This window comes from Onychostoma macrolepis, chromosome 15, assembly GCF_012432095.1.
Source record: "Onychostoma macrolepis isolate SWU-2019 chromosome 15, ASM1243209v1, whole genome shotgun sequence".
Classification (NCBI taxonomy): Eukaryota; Metazoa; Chordata; class Actinopteri; order Cypriniformes; family Cyprinidae; genus Onychostoma; species Onychostoma macrolepis.
The window spans coordinates 30,455,722-30,482,659 of record NC_081169.1 but is presented as its reverse complement, the minus strand read 5'-3'; the positions used below and the strand labels follow the sequence as shown (position 1 = coordinate 30,482,659).

The following is a 26,938-nucleotide window of genomic DNA, read 5'->3' as shown; positions in this document are numbered from 1 at the left end:
ACCAGCTCGGAAATTAAGGGGCCGTCCGGCGGTGGCGATTAGCCTGAGGTTGGTATCTCTGGGAGGTCTGAAGAAGGGCATGCCTAACCTTCCTCCAGGTCTAGCCGTATAGCCGAACTGGCATTCAAAGGGGGATAGTCCAGTGGCCGAGGACTCGAGGGTGTTGTGGGCATATTCAGCCCACATGATGCAGGTAGCCCAAGAGGTGGGGTTATTGGCCGCCATACACCGCAGAGTAGTCTCCAGATCTGTCTGGACATTAGACTCTGGATGGAACACAGACGATAGGCTGGCTGTGGCCCCAATCAGCTTGCAGAAGGCCCCCCAGAACCGGGACAAGAACTGGGGCCCTCGGTCGGAGACAATATCCAGGGGAATTCAAAACACCCGGAAGACATGGTTCATGAGGAGCTCTGCTGTCTCTTTGGCCGAAGGCAATTTGGGCAGGGGAATGAACCGGGTGGCCTTAGAGAACCTGTCCACAACCACCAGGATGACAGTGTTGCCCTGGGATGGTGGGAGTCCCATGACAAAGTCCAGAGAAAGGTGCGACCATGGCCTACGGGGAATGACATTCCCTGGCTTCACATGGGGCAGGCCTCCACATAGACCATCCTACTTGATGGATGGCCACCAAAACCGCCACTGGAGGAAGTCAAGAGTGTGAGCATTTTCTGGATGGCACGTCAAGGAAGACTCATGACCCCACTGCAAGATCCAGGCCCGGGCAGATTGAGGGACGTACAGGCGTCCCCGGGACCACCTCCTGGGTCTGGCTCTTGGGCTTGAGCCTCTTGCACCACCCTTTCCAGTTCCCACTGAAGGGGCACGACAATTCTAGACCTCGGAATAATCGGTGCCAAAGGCTTCTTCAGTGTCTCGGGAGCGTAGGCTCGGGACAGAGCATCCGGCTTGACATTCTTGGTGCCGGGTTTGTAAGACAGGAGAAACTGAAACCGATTAAAAAATAAGGACCATTGAGCCTGCCGAGGGTTCAGCCGCTTAGCCTGCTGGAGATATTCCAGGTTCTTGTGGTTCGTGAGAACCTGGAAAGTGTGCTGAGCCCCCTCAAGCCAGTGTTGCCACTCCTCCAAGGCGAGTTTAACTGCGAGCAACTCTCGATCCCCCACGTGGTAGTTGTGCTCGGCATCCGTCAGGGCGACGAGACATGAAGGCGCAAGGGTGTAATTTTCCATCCTCGCCCCTTTGTGACAGGATGGTCCCTACACCCACCTCCGAGGCGTCCACCTCCACCACGAAAGGTCTTTCTGGGTTGGGGATCAAGAGAATGGGAGTGGACGTGAAGCAGCACTTGAGCTCCTTGAAGCTCCTTCAATGAAACGTTGAACCTCCTTAACTGTGGCGGGAATAGGCCAGTTGAAGACAGATTCAACCTTCTTAGGGTCCATCTCCATGTGACCAGGAGTGATGATGAACCCGAGAAACTGAGCCTGGGTAACATGAAACTCACATTTCTTGGGCTTCACGTAGAGATGATTGTCAAGGAGTCTCTGGAGGACCCTGCTGACGTGCCCCTCATACTCCTCCAATGACCCCGAGAAAATGAGGATATCGTCAAGATATACAAAGACGAATTGATTAAGCATGTCCCGGAGAACGTCATTTATCAGTGCTTGGAATACAGCGGGAGCGTTGGTGTGCCCGAACGGCATCACCAGATACTCATAGTGGCCTAAGACCCCTGTTCTTCTTCCCCACAAAGAAGCCTGCCCCAGCCGGGGAAGTAGAGGCACATATGATGCCGGCTGCCAAGGATTCCTTAATGTAGGTATCCATTGCTGTGCACTCGGGGGGAGACAATGAGAGGATCCGACCCCTGGGAGGGCAGGAGCCAGGGAGTAGCTCAATGGCACAGTCATAGGGGCAATGAGGTGGTAAGGAGGTGGCCCGGGACTTGCTGAACACTGCCTTGAACTGATGATAGGAACTGGGGACTCGAGACAGGTCGACAGACTCTTGAAACTCAGAACTAGGGGCTGAGGGACTCAGGCAGGTGAGATGGCAAGTGGAACCCCAGCTCAGAATGGTGCCAACGGACCAGTCGATCCAGGGATTATGTCTGCGCAGCCAGGGGTGGCCCAAGATAACAGGATACTCGGGAGAGTCAATGAGATAGAAGGTCTCCTCCTGCTAGTGTTGACTGAGTGGCCTCTGTTACTCTGCCTGGTTCCAGAGATCTGCCATCCAATGCCGTAACCGCCTGGGGATGAGGAAGAAGTTGGGTAGGGATCCCAAGTTCCTTAGCCAAGAATAGATCCAGGAAATCGCTTGCGGAGCCAGAATTGATCATGGCCTGGACCGGATGCTGGTGGCCCTCCCAGGACAGAGAGGCTGGGACAGCTAGGACAGTTAGGAGGAGCTGTAATTTTCCCCATCACAGCCCTCCTGTAGCTGGCCGGGGATAACCGTTTCCCGAGAGCTCGGAAACAAGTGGAGTGAAAGTAGCCGGAAGCACCGCAGTAGAGGCAACGTCGCTCCCTGGAACGACCCAACAGCATGTCCTCCGGAGAATCATGGAGCTGTTCAGGGGCCGAGGAAGCCCTGGATGCAGGAATACGAACTGGCGACACAGACCTGCTCACAGGAACTTGGGACTGAGACGTCAATCGCTCTCTCATGCGATTTTTCCAGGCGCAATGAGGGACTTGAGATCAGCAGCTGGTTCTCGGGTGGCTAACTCATCTTGAAGGGGCTTGGACAGGCCTCCCTGAAAGCAGACCATCAATGCCTCATCGTTCCATCCACTTCCTGCCGCGATGATCCGAAACTCGATGGCAAAATCTGAGGGCTGGAGCTCGAAGGTCAGGGAGCATTGGGTGAGGAAACCCTGGCAGGAACTAGGATCCCTCGGGTCTCTGGTGCGGTGGTTGAGAGATCTACCACTGAGCCACGGGAGTGGTAATGTTGGACCTAAATGAAACACTTAAGGCAGTATCCCAGAAAATGTAGATTTATTAAAAAAAAAAGTATTTTCAAGAAAAATACAACAAAAGTTCTTCTCGGACTGAGGTATTAACAACAGCAAAAACAATGGAAAAACCACATGAGAAAATAAAAACTCCACGAGGGGAGAAAACAAAACCACAGAACAATTACAACCAAAGAAAGGAACTCAGGATACCTTACTTGGGGTAGCTAGGGAGGCTTTAGCGAGACCAAGCAGGAAACACAGGGCGAAGACTCAAAAACCGAATGAGGAACCAAGGGAAAAATATACAACTTAAATACACTGGGGAAAACAAGGCACAGGTGACCTGGATAACGCTAACAAGGCCACACAAGGAAGAACTAAGGCAGAGGAGAAAACAAGGGACCTCTAGAGGCACGGAGACAAACTACAGGAGGTAGGATGCTGACAATATTTCACATTTTTATTGTATTATTTGGCATTTCTTAGTAGTCAATTATACAAATATGCAAATACTTTAAGTGAAAATTGTTTATCCACCAAAATGTGTATGTATACAGTATTAAAGTATATGATGTGTCTCTGTGGGACAGATGGATGTGACAGCAGAAGTGAATGTGAGATTCACAAACACAGGCACAGTGTGCGGTTTTTCTGTCCTTGTGGGAATAATGATATTTCTAGAAATTACCCAGAAGAAAACTGTGTCGTTAGTTCCTTTGTCTGTGTCTAATTTTCATTTGCTTTCCTCTTTGTGTTCTAGTACTAGCGCTGACGTCCAATCATGGTGTGTGTGTGTGCGCACCAGTTTAAACAGCAGTAATTGGTCTCTAATTAGATTCAGATTAATTGCTGGTCTGACTAACTGTTGCAGCATCACAGTAATGAGAGACAGACTCATTCATATCAATCTCTCAGCTGAAGGGACTTACAGATGTTTTTGGTGTGTTTGTTTGTTTGGTTTTGGTTTGTTTGGAATCATTTAATTATTGGCTTGTTTTAGAATCTTTAAAATCCTTTTTTTATATGACAAAGACATTTAAACTCTCTTCCTCAATCAGCGATATAATGTGAAACACTTTCTCATTACTGTATTTCTAAAAATATATATTATTTAAATATGTAAGAGCAAATTATACATGTAGTCATTATAGTTGTATTTGTTGTATTGAATTGAATTTAAACTTTTAATTTAAAAAATGTCCAGAGAAGATCATTCTCATGATATATTGTCAATAATGATAATTGTTGGACAGTGAATGTCCTAAATGTCCTTAAGTGTTACAATTAAACACTTTTAAAGTTAGTTACTGTAATATTTAAATTTCCCATCATTGTAATTCTAAAAATATGTAACATTTAAATATAAGTATAATTGTAAGTATACAGCCAGTGTATCATAGTTGTATTTAATTTAATAATTTATGCTGCTTTTAATTAAGAGGAAAATATCTTTGTTCAAACTAAATTATTTTTTATAGTGTATTTCACTCTTGAGAATGATTTTTTTTTTTTCAGTAATGAGATTTTTTGGAGGGTGAATATACTTAATTGTCATGAAAATGATATCGTAATCCAAAATGTGTGAGTTTGTCCTGCGGCTGTAATGCTTGAGAAGATTAAAAAAGAAAGTTTCTCAATCGGCTGCGGCGGAAATGTGTTCGCTTTATCTTAATTACTCTGACAAAGGCAATTAAGAACTTTTAATTGGAACTTTACAGATTTAGAAACATGTGCCTGATTGTTCAAACGCTCCGTTTGCATTAAAAGAACTGTGTGTGTGTGTGTGTGTGCGAAAATACTGATAAGTTGAACAAAAGAGAAATGAAACTAAACTGAACAGTAACAGAAGACAATCTGAGTTTATATAATGAATTAAAAGCAAAAATAAAAATAGTACATAAAAATGCACAAAAAATGTATCTAATAATATATATATATTTAAAATAAAAAATAATTCAAAATATATTACTTCATACATATATTTCACATTTTATATATAGTTTATTTACTTAATTTATTTTCCCACATGTAATGTGTGGGGCTCCATTTTCTTTTAATGCAAAATATAATTTCTTCATTTTGTTTTGAATTTGTGGTGAAATATATTTTTTGGATTTCCAGGAATAGCCGTGTTTGTGAGGTGATTCTGCAGTGGTTTTCACACTCAGTGTTGGACAGATTCACTGCTGCCGTCAGTGTTTGTTTCTGGATGTAAATCGGGTTGGTTCAGCTTGAGTTGGGTCTGGTCCAGATCGAGCCGGTCTCAGAGGAATCAGGAGTGTTGTGAGGTGGAAAGGGTCTGTCCGGTTTTGATCAGTTCTGGACCGCCGGTGAGGAGAGTCAAAACCCCGCTGCCAGATGTCAATGTAAAGACACGGATTAAACCGCAGCAGACTCTCACCAGCTGTGTGTGTATGTGTGTGTGTGTGTGTGAGAGAGAGTGTGTGTGTGTGTGTGTGAGAGAGAGAGAGTGTGTGTGCGCATGTTTTTGTGACAAATCAGGACATAAATGTGTATAATGACAAGGGTATGACAGGTATTACAAGGAGGTGACTTTTCAGGACATTGACCCATGTCCCCACTTTTCAAAACGCTTATAAATCACACAGAATGGAGTTGAAAATTCATATTGAAAATATGAAATAGCAGAAAGTCTCCTGTAAGGGGTAGGTTTAGGTGTAGGGTTGGTGTAGGACAATAGCACATACAGTAAGTACAGTATAAAAACCATTACACCTATGGAGAGTCCCTGTAAACCACTAAAACAAACGTGTGTGTGTGTGTGTGTGTGTGTGTGTGTGAGGTATAAATAAATCCAAGAATCAACCAAAGAAAAATGTTGATGTTAAGCAGCTTGAGAAAACACTATTACTCTACTGTTTTCCTGAGTGTCAGAAGTAAAGAAATAATTAATCCAGAAATTAAACTGCAGCTCATTTCATCAGTTATTGTTACAGTTAACCAAAACTAAAAGTGTAAAATATATATATATATATATATATATATATATATATATATATATATATATATATATATATATATATATATATATATATTTTACTTTTAATAAAATAAACTTTAACTGAAATGAAATATACAAATACAAATACAAATTTTATTTATATAGCACTTTTAAAACAACTGCCGTTGACCAAAGTGCTTACCAGCCTCAATACATACAGTCACAAAAACAAAATTCAACAACAATTCAACAAAATTCAACATTAAAAAGTACAACCTGATCCTCTAATCGACTCCAAAAGCTCTACTAAAAAGGTACGATTTCAATCTAGACTTAAAAGCATCCACAGATGGGGAAGATTTAATATGAATATAAACATATAAACTTATTTTAGCAATGTCTCTCATCTTCATTTTATCATTATACTTGAAAGTAAAACTGAAATAATTAATAAAAACCTTTGAAAATAAATAAATGAAAATTATAAAAGCATACAACAAAATTTACTTTAACTAAAATTAAAATGAAAACAGAAAATATAAAAATAAAAACGAATTTAAAATATTAATAAAATACATCACTAGTACTTTAGTCATCATGACTGTCAATATATATATATATATATATATATATATATATATATATATATAAAATTCTATGACTTGTGCACTCTATATTCCAGCTCTTCTTAATCTTCTTAAGTCATATGATGTTTTGTTTGATGAATATTGATTTGTTCATCACATGTATGACTTCAAAGAGCTCATAATGAACTGTTCCTTTATCAACCCAGCTGCTGTTTACACACTCAGAAAACATGAAATATTGACAATCCACAATTACACCATTAACAAAAATCATCTGCTGAATGATGAAATACTGAGACAAACTGATGATAAACCAAGAACTGTCATGCCAGATGCTGTTAAATAAAGATAAAAAGAGATGAAGGAGAGGTGGAGACGATGATGAGGCACTTGAGGTTGTTGTATTCAAGTTATCGTGTTGTTTTTTTTTGGATTTGACATGAAGTTGATTGGCATTCGCTCACGATTAGCTCTGTAGCATATCTTCATCGTCGCCTAAATGATTCTAAAAGCTATTTATATACACTACAGCCAAATGTTTGGAATAATTGGTGCTTATAAGAAGCCTTTCCGCTCACCAAAGCTGCATTTATTTGATCAAAAATTATTTGTGCAATTCTGTTAAATGACACATTAAATGATGCACTATTTGCTATATTCTCTATATTCTCTCTGCATGGATTTCAGTGTTTGTTAGCGTCAGCCGCTGTTTATTCATGTATTAGTTGGAGGAGATTGGTTCTGACTGGAGCTGTCGCTTCTCCGCGTTTTTGACTCTTTGCGGGAACGAGGACTTCAGCAGGTCAGGCAAACGCAAGCGAGGCTATAAATGTCTGATTTCTGTGTTTTTTAAATAATTCACTGACCGCAGTGAGGAAATACACTGCAGGAAAACGCCGAAGGACACACACACACTCACTTCAGATCTGAGTTTGTTCTTATGAGCGACTGAACACGAGACAAGCACTGCAGCTATAGAAACACACACACACGTTGTTTGAGATTTTAATGTTCTTATTTGCTTATTCATAACATTAATAACACTGATTAGATGAGTAACATAAGCATCATACAACCTGTTTTAATTAAAATAATAATTCACACACACTTGAAAATGTACTCTTTGTTAGGCCATCCAGAATGAGTGTGTTTCTTCATCAGGTTTGTAGAAATGTGTCTCTGCATCAGTGTCTCAGCAATGGATGCTCTGCAGTGAATGGGTGCCGTCAGAATGAGAGTCTGATAAAAACATCACAATAATCCACAGCACTCCAGTCCATCAGTTAACATCTGGAGAAGACAAAAGCTGAAACAAATCCAGCATTAAGACAAGTCCATAATCCATAATAACGCTTCCTCCAGTGAAAAAGTGTTCTGGTCTGAATCAGGAGAGAAATCTGCACAAATCAAAACAGCTCTAAACAAATATGTGGCTGGATTTTGATGTGAGAGACAATAGAAGATGCACTTTTTCTCTGGAGGAAGCGTTATTTTGCAACTTTTGTCTTTTCGGAGTGTGTGTAAATTAAATGCATTTACTTTTTGATTAATTGTCTTTTGCTTGACAGCATTTTAGCAGCACACGGTTTGATGCTGTGCTTGCTTTGGAGCTTCATAACTCAGGATTCGTAGCGCTGCTAAACCACTTTGAAAGTGATTATGAGGTCTATAAATGAGTTAAAAGAAGCTTTAAGGGAGGTGTGCACAGTGTGAGTTTCTTTTCTCTTTCATTATTAAATGTCAGAGAAGACAACCTTACAAAAACCCTCGAAAAAGGGAATTAGAAGTTAATTAACAGTTTGTGGGATATTTTTATCCTCCATTAGGAATCATTATTCAGTAACATAGTCTAGAGATCTTTAACGCTGTGGAACATTTTATCTTGTCTCAGCATCTTTAAACACAGTTACAGTTCTGTATCTGCTCAAGCATTCAAGACTAATTAATTCATCAAAGTATGATCCGATATGCATATCAATCTGAGATACTAAAATACAGTGGGGCAAAAAAGTATTTAGTCAGCCACCAATTGTGCAAGTTCTCCCACTTAAAAAGATGAGAGAGGCCTGTAATTTTCATCATAGGTATACCTCAACTATGAGAGACAAAATGAGGAAAAAAGAAAATCCAGAAAATCACATTGTAGGATTTTTAAAGAATTTATTTGCAAATTATGGTGGAAAATAAGTATTTGGTCAATAACAAAATTTCATCTCAATACTTTGTTATATACCCTTTGTTGGCAATGACAGAGGTCAAACGTTCTTCACAAGGTTTTCACACACTGTTGCTGGTATTTTGGCCCATTCCTCCATGCAGATCTCCTCTAGAGCAGTAATGTTTTGGGGCTGTCGCTGGGCAACACAGACTTACATTTACATTTAGTCATTTTGCAGACGCTTTTATCCAAAGCGACTTACAATTGGGGAATACATGAAGCGATTCATCTTGAAGAGGCAATCAGACAGACGAAGTGCTTGCAACACCAAGTCTCAGGCGTTGTTCAAATAAATACAAACTACCAAAGGAAGGAATAAGTAAAGAGAAAGATTTTTTTTTTTTTTTTTTTTTACGTTTAGGATGAAGTCAAGTGCTGTCGAAAGAGATGAGTTTTCAGCTGTTGCTTGAAGATTGACAGGGATCCAGCGCTCCGGATAGGGGTGGGAAGATCATTCCAGCAGCCAGGAATGGTGAACGAGAATGTTCTGGAGAGTGATTTTGAGCCTCTCTGTGATGGTACCACGAGGCGTCGCTCACTCGCAGATCTCAGACTTCTGGAGGGGATGTAGATTCTTAATAGTGAGTGCATGTAGGCGGGTGCTGAGCCTGTGGTTGTTCTATAAGCAAGCATCAGTGTCTTGAACTTGATGCGAGCTGCGATTGGTAGCCAGTGCAAGGAGATAAAGAGAGGTGTAACATGGGCTCTTTTGGGTTCCTTGAAGACCAGTCGTGCCGCCGCATTCTGAATCATTTGTAGAGGTTTGACTGTGTTTGACGGAAGTCCAGCCAGAAGAGCATTGCAGTAGTCCAGCCTAGAAATGACAAGGGCCTGGACAAGAAGTTGTGCAGCATGCTCCGTCAGAAAGGGCCTGATCTTTCTGATGTTGTATAGTGCAAACCTGCAAGATCGAGCAGTCTTTGCAATGTGGTCTTGTGGACTTTCAACTTTTCGATGGGGTTGAGATCTGGACACTGGCTAGGCCACTCCAGGACCTTGAAATGCTTCTTACGAAGCCACTCCTTCGTTGCCCGGGCGGTGTGTTTGAGATCATTGTCATGCTGAAAGACCCAGCCACGTTTCATCTTCAATGCCCTTGCTGATGGAAGGAGGTTTTCACTCAAAATCTCACGATACATGGCCCCATTCATTCTTTCGTTTACACGGATCAGTCGTCCTGGTCCCTTTGCAGAAAAACAGCCCCAAAGTATGATGTTTCCACCCCATGCTTCACAGTAGGTATGGTGTTCTTTGGATGCAACTCAGCATTCTTTCTCCTCCAAACACGACAAGTTGAGTTTTTACCAAAAAGTAAAAACTCAACTTGCAGTCCTCTTCTGGATCATCCAAATGCTCTCTAGCAAACTCCAGACGGGCCGGACATGTACTGGCTTAAGCAGGGGGACACGTCTGGCACTGCAGGATTTGAGTCCCTGGCGGCGCAGTGTGTTACTGATGGTAGCCTTTGTTACTTTGGTCCCAGCTCTCTGCAGGTCATTCACTAGGTCCCCGTGTGGTTCTGGGATTTTTGCTCACAGTTCTTGTGATCATTTTGACCCCACGGGGTGAGATCTTGCGTGGAGCCCCAGATCGAGGGAGATTATCAGTGGTCTTGTATGTCTTTCATTTTCTAATAATTGCTCCCACAGTTGATTTCTTCACACCAAGCTGCTTACCTATTGCAGATTCAGTCTTCCCAGCCTGGTGCAGGTCTACAATTTTGTTTCTGGTGTCCTTTGACAGCTCTTTGGTCTTGGCCATGGTGGAGTTTGGAGTTGGACTGTTTGAGGTTGTGGACAGGTGTCTTTTATACTGATAACGAGTTCAAACAGATGCCATTAATACAGGTAACGAGTGGAGGACAGAGGAGCCTCTTAAAGAAGAAGTTACAGGTCTGTGAGAGCCAGAAATCTTGCTTGTTTGTAGGTGACCAAATACTTATTTTACCGAGGAATTTACCAATTAATTCTTTAAAAATCCTACAATGTGATTTTCTGGATTTTTTTTTCTCATTTTGTCTCTCATAGTTGAGGTATACCTATGATGAAAATTACAAGCCTCTCTCATCTTTTTAAGTGGGAGAACTTGCACAATTGGTGGCTGACTAAATACTTTTTTGCCCCACTGTATGTGTAATTTTTCCTTTAGTAACACGCAGCTGTAAGTTATTCACTGCAGTTTCATGTCCTGGAAACTGAAACATTGGAAAAGCATTGATCTACTTGCATTGCACAAACATTGTTAGGTAACTGATTTTACTTTTAAGTTTTTTTATTCATTTATTTATTTTTTATTAATTAATTAATTTTTATTTTATTTATTTATTTTAATATAATTTTCGTTATTCTCAAATATGATGCTCAATAATGCAATGCAGTGTTTTTCTTACTGTACTACAAGAGAATGTTATTTATTTTTAATCTTTTATTTGAAATTATATAAACAAGATAATAAAAATCTAAATATGTATATACAAAATAATAATAATATAAATAGTATAAGTAATACACACACACACACACACACACACACACACTACCATTCAAATGTTTGGAATTATTGCATTTATTTGATACTAGAGTAAAAATTTTCACATATTATTATAATTTAAAACAGATGTTTTCTATGTGAATATTAGTTAAACTGTAATGTATTTCTGTGATGCAGCTGTATTTTCAGCATCATTACTGCAGTCTTCAGTGTCACATGATCTTCAGAAATCATTCTAATATACTGATTTGCTGCTGAACAAACATTTCTGATTATTATCAATGTTGAAAACAGTCGTGCTGCACAATATTCTTAGATTATATTTTTCAGAATTCTTTAATGTATAGCAAGTTCAAACAGCATTTATTTGAATTTGCCATTTATTATTTGGATCTTCATACAGCTTTAAATAATATAAAAAAAACACTATTGTAGCATATTATTGCATTAATTATAGCATATAAATGTGTTGAATTATAATGAAAGCAATGCCACAATATGAAAACAAAATCTTATAGGTTTCATTTTCTTTATACATAGTTCTTATTTCATTTGATTTTGTCTTGGACGTGCTCTTCACAGGTTTTGTGAGATTCACCCACGTGTTCATGAGAATTAAATGCATCAGCAGTGAGAGAGTGAGACAAGGAGTGATTTTAGGAGGTCAAAGTCACGCTCACATCATCCAAGCAGAAAACGTTCTGCCTTTGGTCAGACGTCACCTGCAGCGAGAGCACAGCCGCTTACACACACACAAACACACACATGCATGCACATTCACATGTTTTAATGCATGAAGACAGATGTTAAACTGAGGTGACAGATGAAGCTTCTGTTGCCAAATAAGTGTGGAAGGACACACAAACACACACTAGAACTGTGACACACGGAGACTAAATGATCGTACCAGTCGCTGTCGAGCTGCATAAATCCTTTCTGCTGCAGTGTGTGTGTGTGTTTGAGATTGACAACATCTTGATTGTTCTATTGTATGATGGTTATCACACAAGATGTGTGAACAATCAGTCTAATCAGGACTGTCATGGCAAAAATCCACAGCTCAAAACAGCAAGCGCAGGTGCAGAGCATGACGTCACTTGCTCAACTTCAACAAAAGCACCGTTGTCTTTATGAAATGAGAGATGAGACTAATTTTGCGTATCACTCCTCTTTGGGGAATCAGGTTTTCCAGAGGGATTTTGTTTGTTTGTGACTGTCAGAAGCTCTTTGAAGTGTCACATTGTTTGATTTTTCTTTGCATTAATTTGCTAATGATGAGAGAATTTTGGCTCCCTGTCCTTCCAGAATGAAGCGCGAGGGAAATGCCGTGGCCTATATTCTGTTCCGGAGGGGAAATTAAAATCCGCTTCTGCTGTCTGTAGAGTTTATTTCACATTTCTCCTCTTGACTTTTCAGAAGTCTTTGGGCTTTAAGGCAAGGACACTACAGGCAAAAAGATAGATTTTTCATGCACTTGTCAATTTCGAGATTTTGGGCTTTTACAGTATCTTTAAACATTTCTTCCTGCACTTCTACAGCACTTACATACACCAAAACTTAAAGTTTTATTCCTATCTATATTCTGAATGCATTTATAGAAGGGTTTGTTTATATATAATTTGTCCTGATTTATGCAACATTTTATTCCTAAAAACATGGCAAAAATGTGTATTTTTAAAGGCTGTGAGTTTGTTTCTGCACTTTAGCAGCACTTACAGACACCAAAACTTAGAGTTTTATTCCTCTCTATATTCTGAAGGTATTTATAGAAGGGTTTGTTTATATATAATTTGTCCTGGTTTATACAACATTTTATTCCTAAAAACATGGTGAAAATGCATATTTTTAAAGGCTGTGAGTTTGTTTCTGCACTTTAGCAGCACTTACAGACACCAAAACTTAGAGTTTTATTCCTCTCTATATTGTTAAGCTTTTCATAGAGGGGTTTGTTTATATGTTGTTTCCCTAATTTTATTCCTAAAAAGCATGCCGAAAATTCAATTTTTCTCTCTGTTGACAGTATATTCTGATTTGTGGAGTAATAAAAAGAGAAATCCAAAATCCCCTCTCTAAAAACTTTCAACTCTAATATTTCAACAAAATTAAACACGAATCTTGAACCGGTGTTCAGATTTCTGCTCTGGAAATTTAGCCAAATTAGTGCATTTTATTATATAATGCATGATTTGCATATTCAGTGTTTCTGTGGGTCTTAAAGTCTTAATTCACCCTTCCACAAATTAAGGCAAAAATAGTCTTAAATAAAACATAAAGTCTTACATTTGTAAAGTCATTAAAGGCATTAAATGTTGCATGCACTGCAAAAAAATAATATCTTCCTCAGTATTTTTCTTGTTTTCCAATACAAATATCTAAACGTCCATAAAACGAAGATGCAAAACAAAGTTATTAGAAGTTGTGTTTTCTGAGTAATTGAACAACGTTAAGTGAGTTTATGTTTAAAACAAGAACAAATATCTGTCATTGGGGTGGGAAAATGTGTTTTTCCTTTGAATGAATTTTTTCTGAGCCTGTTGGAACAGATTTGTTCTTGTTTAATCATAAATTTACTTAGTTTTGATCCAACAACTTATTCTCTGTCATTTTGCTTCTCAGGCAAATGTGTCTTGGTTTAAGAATCTTTCGACATTTGCACTGGAAAAACAACAAAAATACTGAGGAAAAACATCACTTTTTGCAGTGTGATCAGAATGTAAGGTAGTTTTTTGTAAAATGAAAAGTAATGGATATCTGTATTTTCAATATGTTGCTAATACAACCAATTTTTTTCTCCCTAGACATTTACATTAAGAGAACATATTGTTTTCCCTTCACTTTGGTCCTTAATGTTCTTTACTTGTTCTTAAAAGGGTCTTACAGTGTCAAATTGACCATGAAACCCTGCTTAAACATAACATTTCAGAAAACTTGTAATAAAAAATGATTTGCAATTCTTAATATAATTCATCAACTGGGAAAGTATGATGATATCTGTTCATTTCTACTTTATTCACCTGTGGTGTCTGGCCTTGAGTAAGAGTTTTTTTTTGTCATGTTCAGTTCATTATTGGCGTTTTCCTCATTCACAGGCTCTTAATATTCCGTTAGCGTAGATGGCAACATCCCCAGAAAATCCTCAAAGCGTCCGAGTTCAAAGTCGCAGTCAAATGAAGTTTCTTTAAACTCAGGGTTTCCTGATGAGATCCGCTATAGGGAAACACATGTGACATGTGGACGATTCTCTCTGTTCAGTGTGTGTTTTCTGTAATCTGCTCTCCTACATCCAGATTGTGTGTAAATGTGTGTTTAGCGTTATCAGAATGTGTGTGAAGCTCCCTGATGTCTGCAGCATCTCCGTCGCTCTAAAGAACCTATTAAAACCTGTATGAAAATATTCCCAAAAGCCCAGCAGGTGTTCAGAGAGATAGAGGCATTATAAACTACAGTCATGTGATGATGCTCGTCTGATCAGAGGTCCGTTTAATGCAGCATTATAGATGGACCATTATCATATTTTATACATAATTCCATTGGAAAATATGTGACCCTGGAGCACAAAAGCAGTCATAAGCAGCACAGCTATATTTGAAGCAATAGCCAACAATACATTGTATGGGTCAAAATTATACATTTTTCTTTTATGCCAAAAATCATTAGGATATTAAGTAAAGATCATGTTCCATGAATATATTTTGTAAATTTTCTACTGTAAATATATCAAATCTTCATTTTTGATTAGTAATATGCATTGCTAAGAACTTCATTTGGACAACTTTAAAGGTGATTTTCTCAATATTTAGATTTTTTTGCTCCCTCAGATTCCAGATTTTCAAATAGTTGTATCTCAGCCAAATATTGTCATCATAACAAACCATACATCAATGGAAAGATTATTTATTCAGCTTTCAGATTATGAATTTTGAAAAATTGACCTTCATGACTGGTTTGGTGGTCCAGGGTCACATATAAGTGTACATTCCAAATTCTAATGTATGCTTTAACAAAAAAAAAAAAATAATAAAATAAAATAAAAATAATGTGTAAAAATGCTCCCATGTTAGACTGTTGTAGGAAACTTGAAAACTCGTGTTTTTAAAATAGCTTATAATTATAAATTTGACTAATTTGAGTTACTTCATGTGTTTTGTGTTTTTGTTATGTATGTATTTTGTTTGGATTGTTGTTTTATTTATTTTATTTTATTTATTGTATTGTAGCAATTTAGATATGAGAAATCTATCCCTTTATACTATATACTTTATATCTACATATTACCTTGGAGTAGAAATATGTAAATTAAGTTCTACTATGAACCTTTTAGTTGTAAATAAAGCCAGTGTTAGTTTGGTGTTATTGAGATATTATTATAGTTTTATTTATATTTTGAATTTCTTATTTTTATATATTTGTTATTTTTATTAGCATTTTTATTTTTTAAAATGTCAATATATCTTATTAATTTTAGTTTTAACTGTAGTTATTTTAGTAAATTTTTTAGTACAGTAAAAAAAAATGAGAATGTTGCCAATTTAAATGAGTTTAAGTTTGTATATATTTTATTTTACAGTAGTCAACATTTGAAGTGGATCAAAACCTTTCATCAAAGTTTTCCTAAAACCTACATGTGTTCTTGTCTTAGGACAACTTTGATTAACTTTTTTTGAATCCACTTCAAATGTTGACTACTGTATTTCAGTTAACATTTATTTTGCACCAGGTAAGGAATTTTTATGGGTTTAGTTAGCTAGAATAACCCTGACTTAGATTTAAAAAAAAAACAAAAAAAAACAGAAACAAAACAAAACAAAACATTTTTTTTTTCTGAGAGTGTAAATGCCAAACAGATTGATCATATTGGTCATCATATTGATCTCTATATTTGTGCTTGATTATGCTGTTCTATTCTGATTTGGACTGTGAATCCAGATCAATATTTGTCAGTGTGTGAGTGTGTGAGTGTGTGTGTGTGTGTGTGTGTGTGTGTGTGTGTGAGAGAGTGAGTGAGTGTCTGAGTGTGTGTGTGTGTGTGTGTGTGTGTTGTTATTCCACTAGATGTCAGTGTGTATCAGAGTCTCTGGTTGAATCTACAGGTCTGTGCACTAGAATCTTCAACACGTTACCACAGTGATCAAGCCCATAATACACCCCCACATCCCTCCATCCACATATTTATTGTTCCATCAACACACACACACACACACACACACACAGAGAGAGAGAGGAAGGATGTAATTGTAAATGTAGGTGGTGTTTTGTAGTGCATGTTAAAATGAGTCTAAAATAATCGCAAACCCACACAGGAGGATCTCCAGAGCTCCACACTGAAAAACAACAACGAGAGAGAGAGAGAGAGAGAGAGAGAGAGACCTGTGCATGTAGATGCTCTGGGGTGTTTGACTGTTGCATTGTTGTGTTTATGAGGCAAAGCGATCAGGTGTGTGTGTGTGTGTGTGTTGAGGGACCTGGAGGAACTCAGGCAGATGTTATTTCCATTCATTTCTCATCACTTCTCATCACATATGATCAGACTTCAGACAAACGTTTGTTTTTGTGTGTTTTTTGCACGTGGAACTGGAGAGGAAAAATATTCATGTCGAATTGGTTTCAGCTCTTCTGCTGAATGGATTTGTAGTTCACTCTTATTGGTAGCTCAAAGCATTTTACAATTAACCAAAACATTAATTAATACATGAGGAATGTTTAACTGTTCGTTAATTAACTCAGATTGAGTGTGGGCTGCAATATAACTGCTGAAACTGAGAAGAAAATACAAAACATTATTTATAAAACCTACACTACTAATCTTGGGGCTATTAAGATTTCCTTTGTGTTTATTTATTTATTTTAATAAATTAAAACTTTTATTGATCAAGGATGCATTAAATTAATGAAAAGTGTCAGTAAAGACATTTATAATGTTACAAAAGATTTCTATTTCAAATAAATGCTGCTCTTTTGAACTTTCTATTCATCTGTGAATCATGAAAAATAAAATGTATCACAGTTTCCTCAAAAATATTGTGCAGCACGACTGTTTTCAACATTGATAATAATCAGAAATGTTTGTTGAGCAGTAAATCAGTATATTAGAATGATTTCTGAAGATCATGTGACACTGAAGACTGCAGTGATGATGCTGAAAATACAGCTGCGCATCACAGAAATAAATTACACTTTAACAGATATTCACATAGAAAACAGCTGTTTTAAATTGCAATAATATTTAACAATTTTTTACTGTATTTTTGATCAAATAAATGCAGCTTTGTTGTGCAGAAGAGACTTCTTTTAATAACATTCAAAATCATAGCACTAACATATCGCTCCAGTTCTAAATTCTCATTGAGCTGCATTCAATGGTTATAATACAGCATCTGATTCTGAATTCTGTATTAATGCACTAATCAGTACTTCCTAGAAGATCTTTGATCATTACGTTGCTTGGCAACCATAAATGGCCTATAGTTCCACTAATGAGCTCGATCAGTGATCAGAGGAACTGTGTTATGATTATTATTAGTAAATGTGCTTCATTATTGCACATTGATGTTTTTTTTAATCATATTATCATCATTATTGTACTTTAATAATTAAATAGTTTGATGTATAACTTGAGCAATGCAGTGAATCACACACACACACACACACACACACACATTAATACAAGCCTTCACACACTAATCCTTCATTACATACATATTAGAGTGTGAGTTTGTGTGTGTGTGTGTGTGTGATTCACAGAGATTGAATCTTAAGGTGTGAAAAATGCTAATATAAGCCGATGGGTCCCTCCAGCAGTGCATGTTGGGAGAATGACTGTGCCATTAACACTTGTTAGCTTTCTGAGTTGATTTTCATTTGATTCTGCTGGTTTCTGTGCATCGCTGTGGCCGCCGGCGAATCAGAGCGAGAGCGACGTTTGTGAATGAACGCTGCTTAAGGGCTGCCGAGTGACGTGTGGAAATGAACTCAAGCTCATGAAACACACACACACACACACACACTCTGACAGACGCGTGTCGGTGAGATCAATCACAGCTATCAGGACGATCAGTAACTCTATCAGCAGCTGTCCACCTTCACTCTTTCATTCATCCGTCTTTTCCTGCTGTTCAATTCTTGCCTTGATTTGTAAAAAAATCATTCTAAACAAACAGATGTCTTTCGTTACAGTCGTTAAGAATGCATATTGAACTATAATGTTCCAATCACTTGCGTTGTTTTATTTTTATTAGATTTTTAATGTGCAATTGTTTTGCCGAAGCAGTGCAATATAAATACAATTGATGTGACATAACCTTAAAAATTATATCATTTTTTAACTTTAATTATTTTTGATAAATCTACATTATCCAAGTCGTCTTTCAAGTTAATTACATCTCAAGTAATTTGTCATAAGAAAAACTACAGTAAAACAATGTAGCATTTATTTCTTTAAATTTTATTTATATTTGTAATGTGCATTTGTATTACCAAAGCAGTGCAAAATAAGTACAATAAATATAAACTATAGTGCAAGAGTAAATAAGTATTAAGAAGATAAAAATATATATTAATAAAATAAACGTTACTAATAAGATAAAAATAAAAAAAGTTTATTTATTTGTCATACAGTTTTATCCAAATTGACTTACAAGTTACATTACAAGCAATTTGTCAATAAATAAATGAATAAATAACACAATGTGCATTTATTTATATTTATTTATTCAGTTTATATTTAAAAATTTTATTGACTTTTTATGTGCAATTAAATTGCCCAAAGCCCTGAAAACCAAATGCACTAAATGTAAAAATGTAAAATTATCAAAATTAAGTCATCTGTCTTTGGGGTCAGAAAAAAAATAGTTTATTTGTCTCACCCTGACAGATCTTTTTACATAAATGTTCTTGTTTTAAGCATAAATCTGATAAATTGTCACAAAACAAGAATATCTTAAATAATTTTCCAGTGTCTTGATTTAATAATATTCATACTGGTAAACAAGGCAGAAATCGTGAATAAGAAATCATTTTTGCAGTCTGTGTTGGCTTCCACTTGTTGTCACGTGTAAAATCCGTCTTGAAGCCAAACCCGTTGAGAATCACTGATCTGGAGGGTCTCTCTCTCTCTCTGTTTCTGATGTTTTCTCAGTTTTTCAGCCTGGATAAGCGGAGTGGATCTCCATCTGTCTGCGTGTCTTCTGTTCTTCACTCTCTCTTCAGATCATTTTCTCTGATCAGCTTTTATTTGTTCAGTTATGCGTCTCAAACGGCATCAGAGTTTAAAGATAAACGTTCAGTGTCATTTTGCCTCCGGCTCCAGATCATCACGGTTTGCGCTGCTCTAATAATTCAGCTCATCCAGACAATCAGAGGTATCACACACACCCTGATGAATTCATATTGAGCCCTTTTGTTATTTGAAATTTTAATGTGCATTTGCATTGCCAAAGCGGCATGTAAAATGACTACAGTGCAAATGGAGTGAATTAGTATTATATATATATATATATATATATATATATATATATATATACACACACACACACACACACACACACATATATATATATATATATATATATATATATATATATATATATATAATTAAGATAAAAATTTAAAACTTACATTTATTTGCCATATGCTTTTATCCAAATGACAAGGAGCATCACAAGCAATTTGTCATTAGAAAGTAAAATACAAATAAAATATATTTATTTATATTTATTCAGTTTAACAAAACTAAATTGCCAAAGAAGAGCAAAATAAGTACAATAAATATAAAATAACTATGATGAAAATTAGTATTAACAAGATAAAAATGTGTTACTCAAAAATTAAATTAAATAACATAACATAAATATTTCTATATGTATTCTGAATCTAAAATTATTTCTTAATTGTATTTTTTTTTTATCTTTGATTTAATTCATTTTTAATGTGCATTTGTACTGCCAAAGCAGTGAGAAATACAATACAATAACTATAAAATAACTATAGCGCAAATAGAGTAAATAATGATTAACAATTAAGATAAAAATGGATTCATGAGATAAAAATTATAAATTTAAGTTTATAAATTCGGCATACGCTTTTATCCGAACCAACTTACAAGCAACATCATAAGCAATTTGCCATTAGAAAAAAAAGAAAAAAAAGAAATAACATACCATACATTTATTTTTATTTATTTGGTTTATTAATACAAATAACCTAAACCTAAAATAACATAAATAACCACATGTCATGCCACTTTAAATAAATTATTTTCCCATGTAATATAGTTGATGAATGTAACTTTCAGCTGTTTTGGTTGCCAAGCAACAAATGGACATTGATACAGATGTGTGTCACAGGTGCAGCTCAGAATATAGAACTGCAACAATGTTTCATAATTATAAACGAACAATGAGCAGATCAATCTCTGCTTTTCAGAGAGAGCGTCCAATCCGTCTCCATGACGCTCCTCACTGACCGCCGATGGTTACTTAGCAACAACCACACGCAAAGATTGCCAGCTATTTTTCGTGTGATTATGAGTCAGTGAGTTCTTGAGGAAGAGATGGAGATCCTGAAGCATCGAGAGTGAAAGAGGATTGCAGTGAATCAGTAAAGCCATCTGAGCTCAGAATGTTTGCGCTTTTCTTTCCTGTTGATTTATCTTTATTAGTTTGATCTCAGTTTTTGAAGACAGAAATATCAGTTACATTCAGCTCGTAAAGAAACATGGCAATGCTTTGAAAAGCTTGAAGTCTGAAGACTTTACTCAGTTAATAAAATGCACTGTAAAAAGTGATAAGTTGACTTAACTTTTTCAGAAAAATTGAAATTAAATAATAATTAAAAAAAAAAAATAAGTTAAGTGAATTGTCAAGTTTAAGCAAGTTGCGAACATGATTTAGCATGCTGTTAACATGAATTAGTGAATTAACACTTTGTTAGCATGTTTTATCATGTTACTAGCATGATTTAGCAAGTTGCTAGCACACTTTAACATGTTGCTAACATGAATTAACATGTTGCTACAATGTTTTAACACATTGTTAGCAAGTTTTAGCATGTTGCTAGCGTGTTTTAGCATATTACTAGCATGTTCTAGCATGTTGCTACCACGTTTTATCACTTTATTAACATTTTTTACTATTTTGTTAGCATGATTTAACATGTTCTTATCATGTTATAGCATACTGCTACCATGTTTTAACACTTTGCTTGCATGTTTTAGCATGTTGTTAACAAGATGTAGCACATTAATAACATGTTCTAGCATCTTGCTACCATGTTTTAACACTTTGTTGACATGTTTTAATATTTTGCTAGCATGATTTAACATGTTCCTATCATGTTATAGCATGTTGCTAGCATTTTTAGCACTTTGCTGGCATGTTTTAGCATTTTGTTAACAAGATTTAACACATTGCTAACATGTTCTAGCATTTTGCTACCATGTTTTAACATTTTGTTGACATGTTTTAATATTTTGCTAGCATGATTTAGCATGTGGCAAAGATGTTTTAAGACGTTGTTATCATGTTCCAGTATGTTGCTAGCATTATTTAGCATGTTGCTAGCATGATTTAACATGCTGTTAACATTTTTAACACATTTCTAGCATGCTGTTAACATGTTAGCATGATTAGCACATTGCTAGCATGAGTTGGTATTTTGGTAGTATGTTGTTAGCATGTTTCTACAATGATTTGCACATTGTTAGCATGAATTACCATGTGGCTAGCATGTTTTAACATGTTGCTAGCATGATTAGCATGTTTCCATCATGATTCAGAATTGTTACTAACATGACTAACACATTGCTAACATAAATTAGCAAGCTGATGACGTGTTGCTAACATTATTAGCATGTTGGTGCCATGTTGTTACCATGTTTCTAACTCGATTAGCACATTGGTATCTTGACTTAGCATTTTAGTAGCCTATTTTAGCATGTAGCTAGCATGATTAGCATGCACCATCAGCTCATCCTCAGTTTGAATGGAATCCAGCTCAGCAGGATGATTTACACACTTTTCCGCTGAAATCACACACATTTCTACTGAAGAATTAGCGATGTTAGCGATTAAACGCAAACAGTAAAGAGATGATTTTCTGCGGTTTTGAAGCCTGTACTGTGATTTATTCTGCTGTGACCCGCGTCTGACCCACTGTGATCTGGGTTTTTATTAGCGCTGAATGTTTTGGAGAGAGTGGGATTTTTCCAATAAAGAGAAAATGAGGGAATGTTTGGCCTCTCGTAGCGTGAAACTCGTCCACAGAGCCGCTTGTGTTCGTGATTCGCTCGCGGCTCTCAGAGAGAAGTGCAGGAAATCTCTCCTTTCATTTGGGTTTTCTTTTTTCTAACGCTCAACACCCGCCTGTGATTCTGGGTCTCTCTCACACACACACACACACACACACACACACTCACACACACACACACACACACACACACACACACACAGACACATGTTCGTTTTTGTGAAAAGTGGGGACTCTCCATAGGCGTAATGGTTTTTATACTGTACTTACTGTATGTGCTATTGCCCCACACCAACCCTACACCTAAACCTACCCCTTACAATTTAATCCTCAAACTATTGCTAAACTATAAGTAAACACACACACAGAGAGACACACTGTGCTGGACATGATTTGATGTTGATCTGAACTGATTCTGAAGGCTTCTTTTTGAAGATCTCATATTATTACTTTGTTATATCAGTGTGTGTGTGGTATTTGTGGTTTACGGGGACACAGATTTGTATAATGACATGGGTATGACAGAGGTATTACAATTTGAAGGTGTCCCTGTAATTCAAAAGGCTTAAAAAACATACTAAATGGTGTTTTTTTGAAAATCTAAAAATGCCTGTAGTCTCCTGTAAGGGGTAGGTTTAAGTGTAGGGTTGGTGTAGGACAATAGCACATACAGTAAGTACAGTATAAAAACCATTACACCTATGGAGAGTCCCGTAAACCACAAATACCAACATGTGTGTGTGTCTGTGTGCGTGAGTGTGTGTGTGAGTGTGAGTGTGTGTGTCCGCATTGTTCCAAACAATATTCTCACTCTGTCGGGGTTTTCCTGTTATATCTGATGGGGTGAAGAGGTCAAACCCAGAGGTGTGTTTGTGAGTTGTGTATGTGTGTGTGTGTGTCTATTTCCGGGTTATGGTGTTTCCACAGAGATGATTGACAGGGTCAGAGTGGCAGCTCCAACATCCCATAATTCCAGCCCACCTGCCTCTCTCACTCTCACGTGTGTCTTTCCTGTCGCTCTGCTCTTTACACAAAGTGAATGTCCTGCAGGAAACACAGGGTGTGTGTGTGTGTGTGTGTGTGTGTGTGTGTGTGTGTGTGAGAGTGTGTGTCAGTGTGTGTGTGTGTGTGTGTGGTATTTGTGGTTTACAAGGACACAAATTTGTTTATTGACAGAGGTATGACAGAGGTATTACAATTTGAAGGTGGTTTATGAGGACACTACCTATGTCCCCGCAATAGAATATACAGTTTGTACAGTATAAAAACCATTACTCCGATGGAGAGTCCCTGTAAACTACAAATACCAACATGTGTGTGTGTGTGTGTGTGTGTGTGTGCAAAGATGAGCCATTTCCTTTCTAGTCTCCAGGTCACCATAAAGGCTTCCTCACACACACACACACACACACACACACACACTGAAGGAGCTTCATAGCCTGTGACTGTTTGCTGCTCCTCATCATCATCTCTGTTATGTCGCAGTAAGTTTGTTTTTCACTCTTTCAGGCTTCATCTAGCTGACAGATAACATGAACATTATTGCTGTTTTAGGTTAAACCACACATAGGACACCGGGGCTAGTTGTCACACAGGGAAGTTAACCCATTCGGTTTCGAGTCATAACTATTAGTTTACTCTAGCGCTGGTTTTGCATGTCAGTTTTAAATATTTAGTTCTGTTGCAAAATAAATTTGAGTGGATTCTGTTCTTCGTACTAAATGTACACTATCATATTTTTATTTTTGTTTATTTTACAGGGCAAGTTGTCAATGTGTCTCATATATTGTAGAACTGATTACATAGAATTTTCGAAAGTAACGTTTTCATAATTACTGTTAACTTTTAAATTTTAGTTGTTTCATGAATTGTTTTAATTGTTTTATTGTGTATATTTTGCTGTAAAGTGAATCGGTGGGGTTTTCCATTGCTCTGAACTTACTCTATATAATGTGATAAGATCACGGAACTGTAGTTTTATTGTTGTTGTCAAGGTTTGTGTTTATGCAGAAATTCAGAAAGCACCCCACCCTAAATATCTATTACAGCAAACAGTGTGACAACTAGCCCCGGTCTTCTCTGCATGTGTAAGGAAGGAAGGAAAGGAAACAGTATGTTTAAAGTCTTGCTCACCTTTTCATTTTTGTTTATAACTTTTGCATTGTACATTTACATTAAAAAAAAACAAATATTCCATGTCTTTCAGTGTGTGTGTGTGTGTGTGTGTGTGTCTGGTTCAGTTGTTTGAACATTTTGACTGTCGTTTCTTCCTGCCTTGTTCTTGAACATCTCTTGCTTTTTCTTTGTAAGATGTCAAAATATCACAAAGATCAATTCATCTTTCATAGCTAACACTGTACAATACGGTCCAACATTTGAACTTCAGTTAATGCATTAGGCATTATGATCTGACATTAAACAAGTTTTTTACAGAATTATTCTAAATTAATATTCATTTATGAAATAATTTATTGAAATGAGTTTATAAATATTAACCATTAAGTAATAGTAATGTTTAAACTGTATTTTAAATGTAAATAAATGATAATAATATTGAAATTAACATTATTGTAAAGTGTAACTGTTTATTGATTTTTAGCAGCATTATGTAAACTCTCTAGAAGTCAGTGTGCTTTTAATTTAATAAACAAAATTGCATGTAATTACCAAATTCCCTGTGCATGATGTAATTGAGCTGGTTACCCTACACTTTCTTTATTTTGCAATTAACTTAAAGATATAGTTTTTATACTTATAATCAATTAATTTATATATAATCAATAGTTTTATATACTGCAGTACTAGAGTTTTTCATTCAGTTACTCCACTTGCAATGCTTGATGCTGAAAAAAATAGTGTAGACATAATTTTCATTTAGAAATTGCTAGTACATTTCACCGAAAATTAGAAATGGCACATGATGCATTAAATTAAACATGAAATTTTGAATAAAAAAACTGAAACATACTCTAATAAGCTTTGTTTTATTTACAACTTTGAGAAATCTTTTTTTTTTCTTGCATTTTTCAACTACTTGAAATATTTGCTTCAGATGAGAGTCTGCGATGTTGTTATTCCAAGGCTTTGAATTACATTCTCCTTATTGAGGAATTCTGAAATCTCTATGGACACACGAATGGAGAAATACTTCCAGAAGCAAAGCTGCTGTAACGGTGACTCTGTCCTGTTCTGTTCATTAACAGATCATTTGACCTCAGCAACACCTTGCAGGCAGATATTACTGAAGCTTGAGTTATTATCAATTAAAAACTCAGTTTATAACAAATTCTGATGACATTTTAAAAAGTGTTGACATTTGAATATAGGTGTTTATGGACAAATCATCAACCTTGTTCTTGTCTCCAGCAATGCATTGTGTCTAAAATAGAATTTACACTGAAATGGGTGTTAAATTTCAGTTGTGAGTGTAATTTGACTAGCTCAGTAAAATTTTCAAATTAACCGGGGAATTATATATGCTTAACAGACATCTGAACTCATTTGTAAGCAGTGAAAGTGGGATTTATTAACCTGGAATTGTGATTGAGTGAGATAATTTTACTGCATTAATTATATAATAATAAATATTATTAAAAATATTGATCATATATTTTAATTTATTACAAAATTTTAGTATTTCCCCCACAAATTGCCCAAAATAAGTACAGTCCTGTGCAAAAGAAATATTATGTATATATTCAAATAGTGTAAAATATATTGTTTTTAATTTCTCAGTAATTACTGTGCTACCACAAAGTGTGAAATCTTTTGAATCAAATCATTAGCAATTTAAAATGTACTATATAATAAATTAGGGCACAACACTGTGAAAAATTATTTTCTTAATATTTTTGTCTCATTTTTTAGTACAAATATCTAAACATTCCTAAATCGAGATGTATTTACTTGAGAAGCAAAATGACTTAAGATATAATGTCTTTTTTTTTCTGAAACATTTATCAAAATTTTGTTCGTTTTTTCTGAAAGCAAGAAAACATATCTGCCAGTGGGGTTCGGAAAATAAACTTAATTCAAAGGTGAAACAAGCTGATTTTTCTTGCCCCATTAGCAGATATTTTATCTTGTTTTAAGCAAAAACTACATCAACTAACATGATGATCAACAACTACAACTACAGGTACATTGCAGTGTAAGCTTCATAGTGAACATTACTACATCACTCTCGTCAACGTAGTCCATATCAACAACAAAAATGTATCTTGACTCCATATAGTGGTTATTTTGGGAAAATCCCAGGTATTTTGAGCAGTAGGATTATAAAAAATATGTGCTAATATAAAATTAAATTAAGTAGCCTATATAAAATTGCTAAATAAATCTATCTATCAGTACTTTTTACTTAAGTACATAAAAATCAAGTACTTTTGTACTTTCACTCGAGTAAAATTTAAAAATCAGTACTTTTACTGGAGTAATATTTTATTATATGTACAGTGAGGAAAATAAGTATTTGAACACCCTGCTATTTTGCAAGTTCTCCCACTTAG

The 26,938-nt window shown here is 36.3% G+C and overlaps 1 protein-coding gene across 3 annotated transcripts in view; it reads left to right on the top strand.

The window, feature by feature from the left end:
- Positions 1-26,938, top strand: part of LOC131554333 (cGMP-dependent 3',5'-cyclic phosphodiesterase) — a 185,552-nt gene that overhangs the window by 21,589 nt on the left and 137,025 nt on the right. Inside the window, exon 1 of one of the 3 annotated variants that reach the window (XM_058799612.1) lies at positions 23,857-23,914. The exons of the other annotated variants lie outside the window; for them this stretch is intronic. Coding sequence (XP_058655595.1) covers positions 23,907-23,914 — 8 coding nt within the window. The 5' untranslated portion in view covers positions 23,857-23,906. Of the gene's footprint in view, positions 1-23,856; positions 23,915-26,938 lie in introns of those variants that run through there. 3 annotated transcript variants of the gene reach the window in all.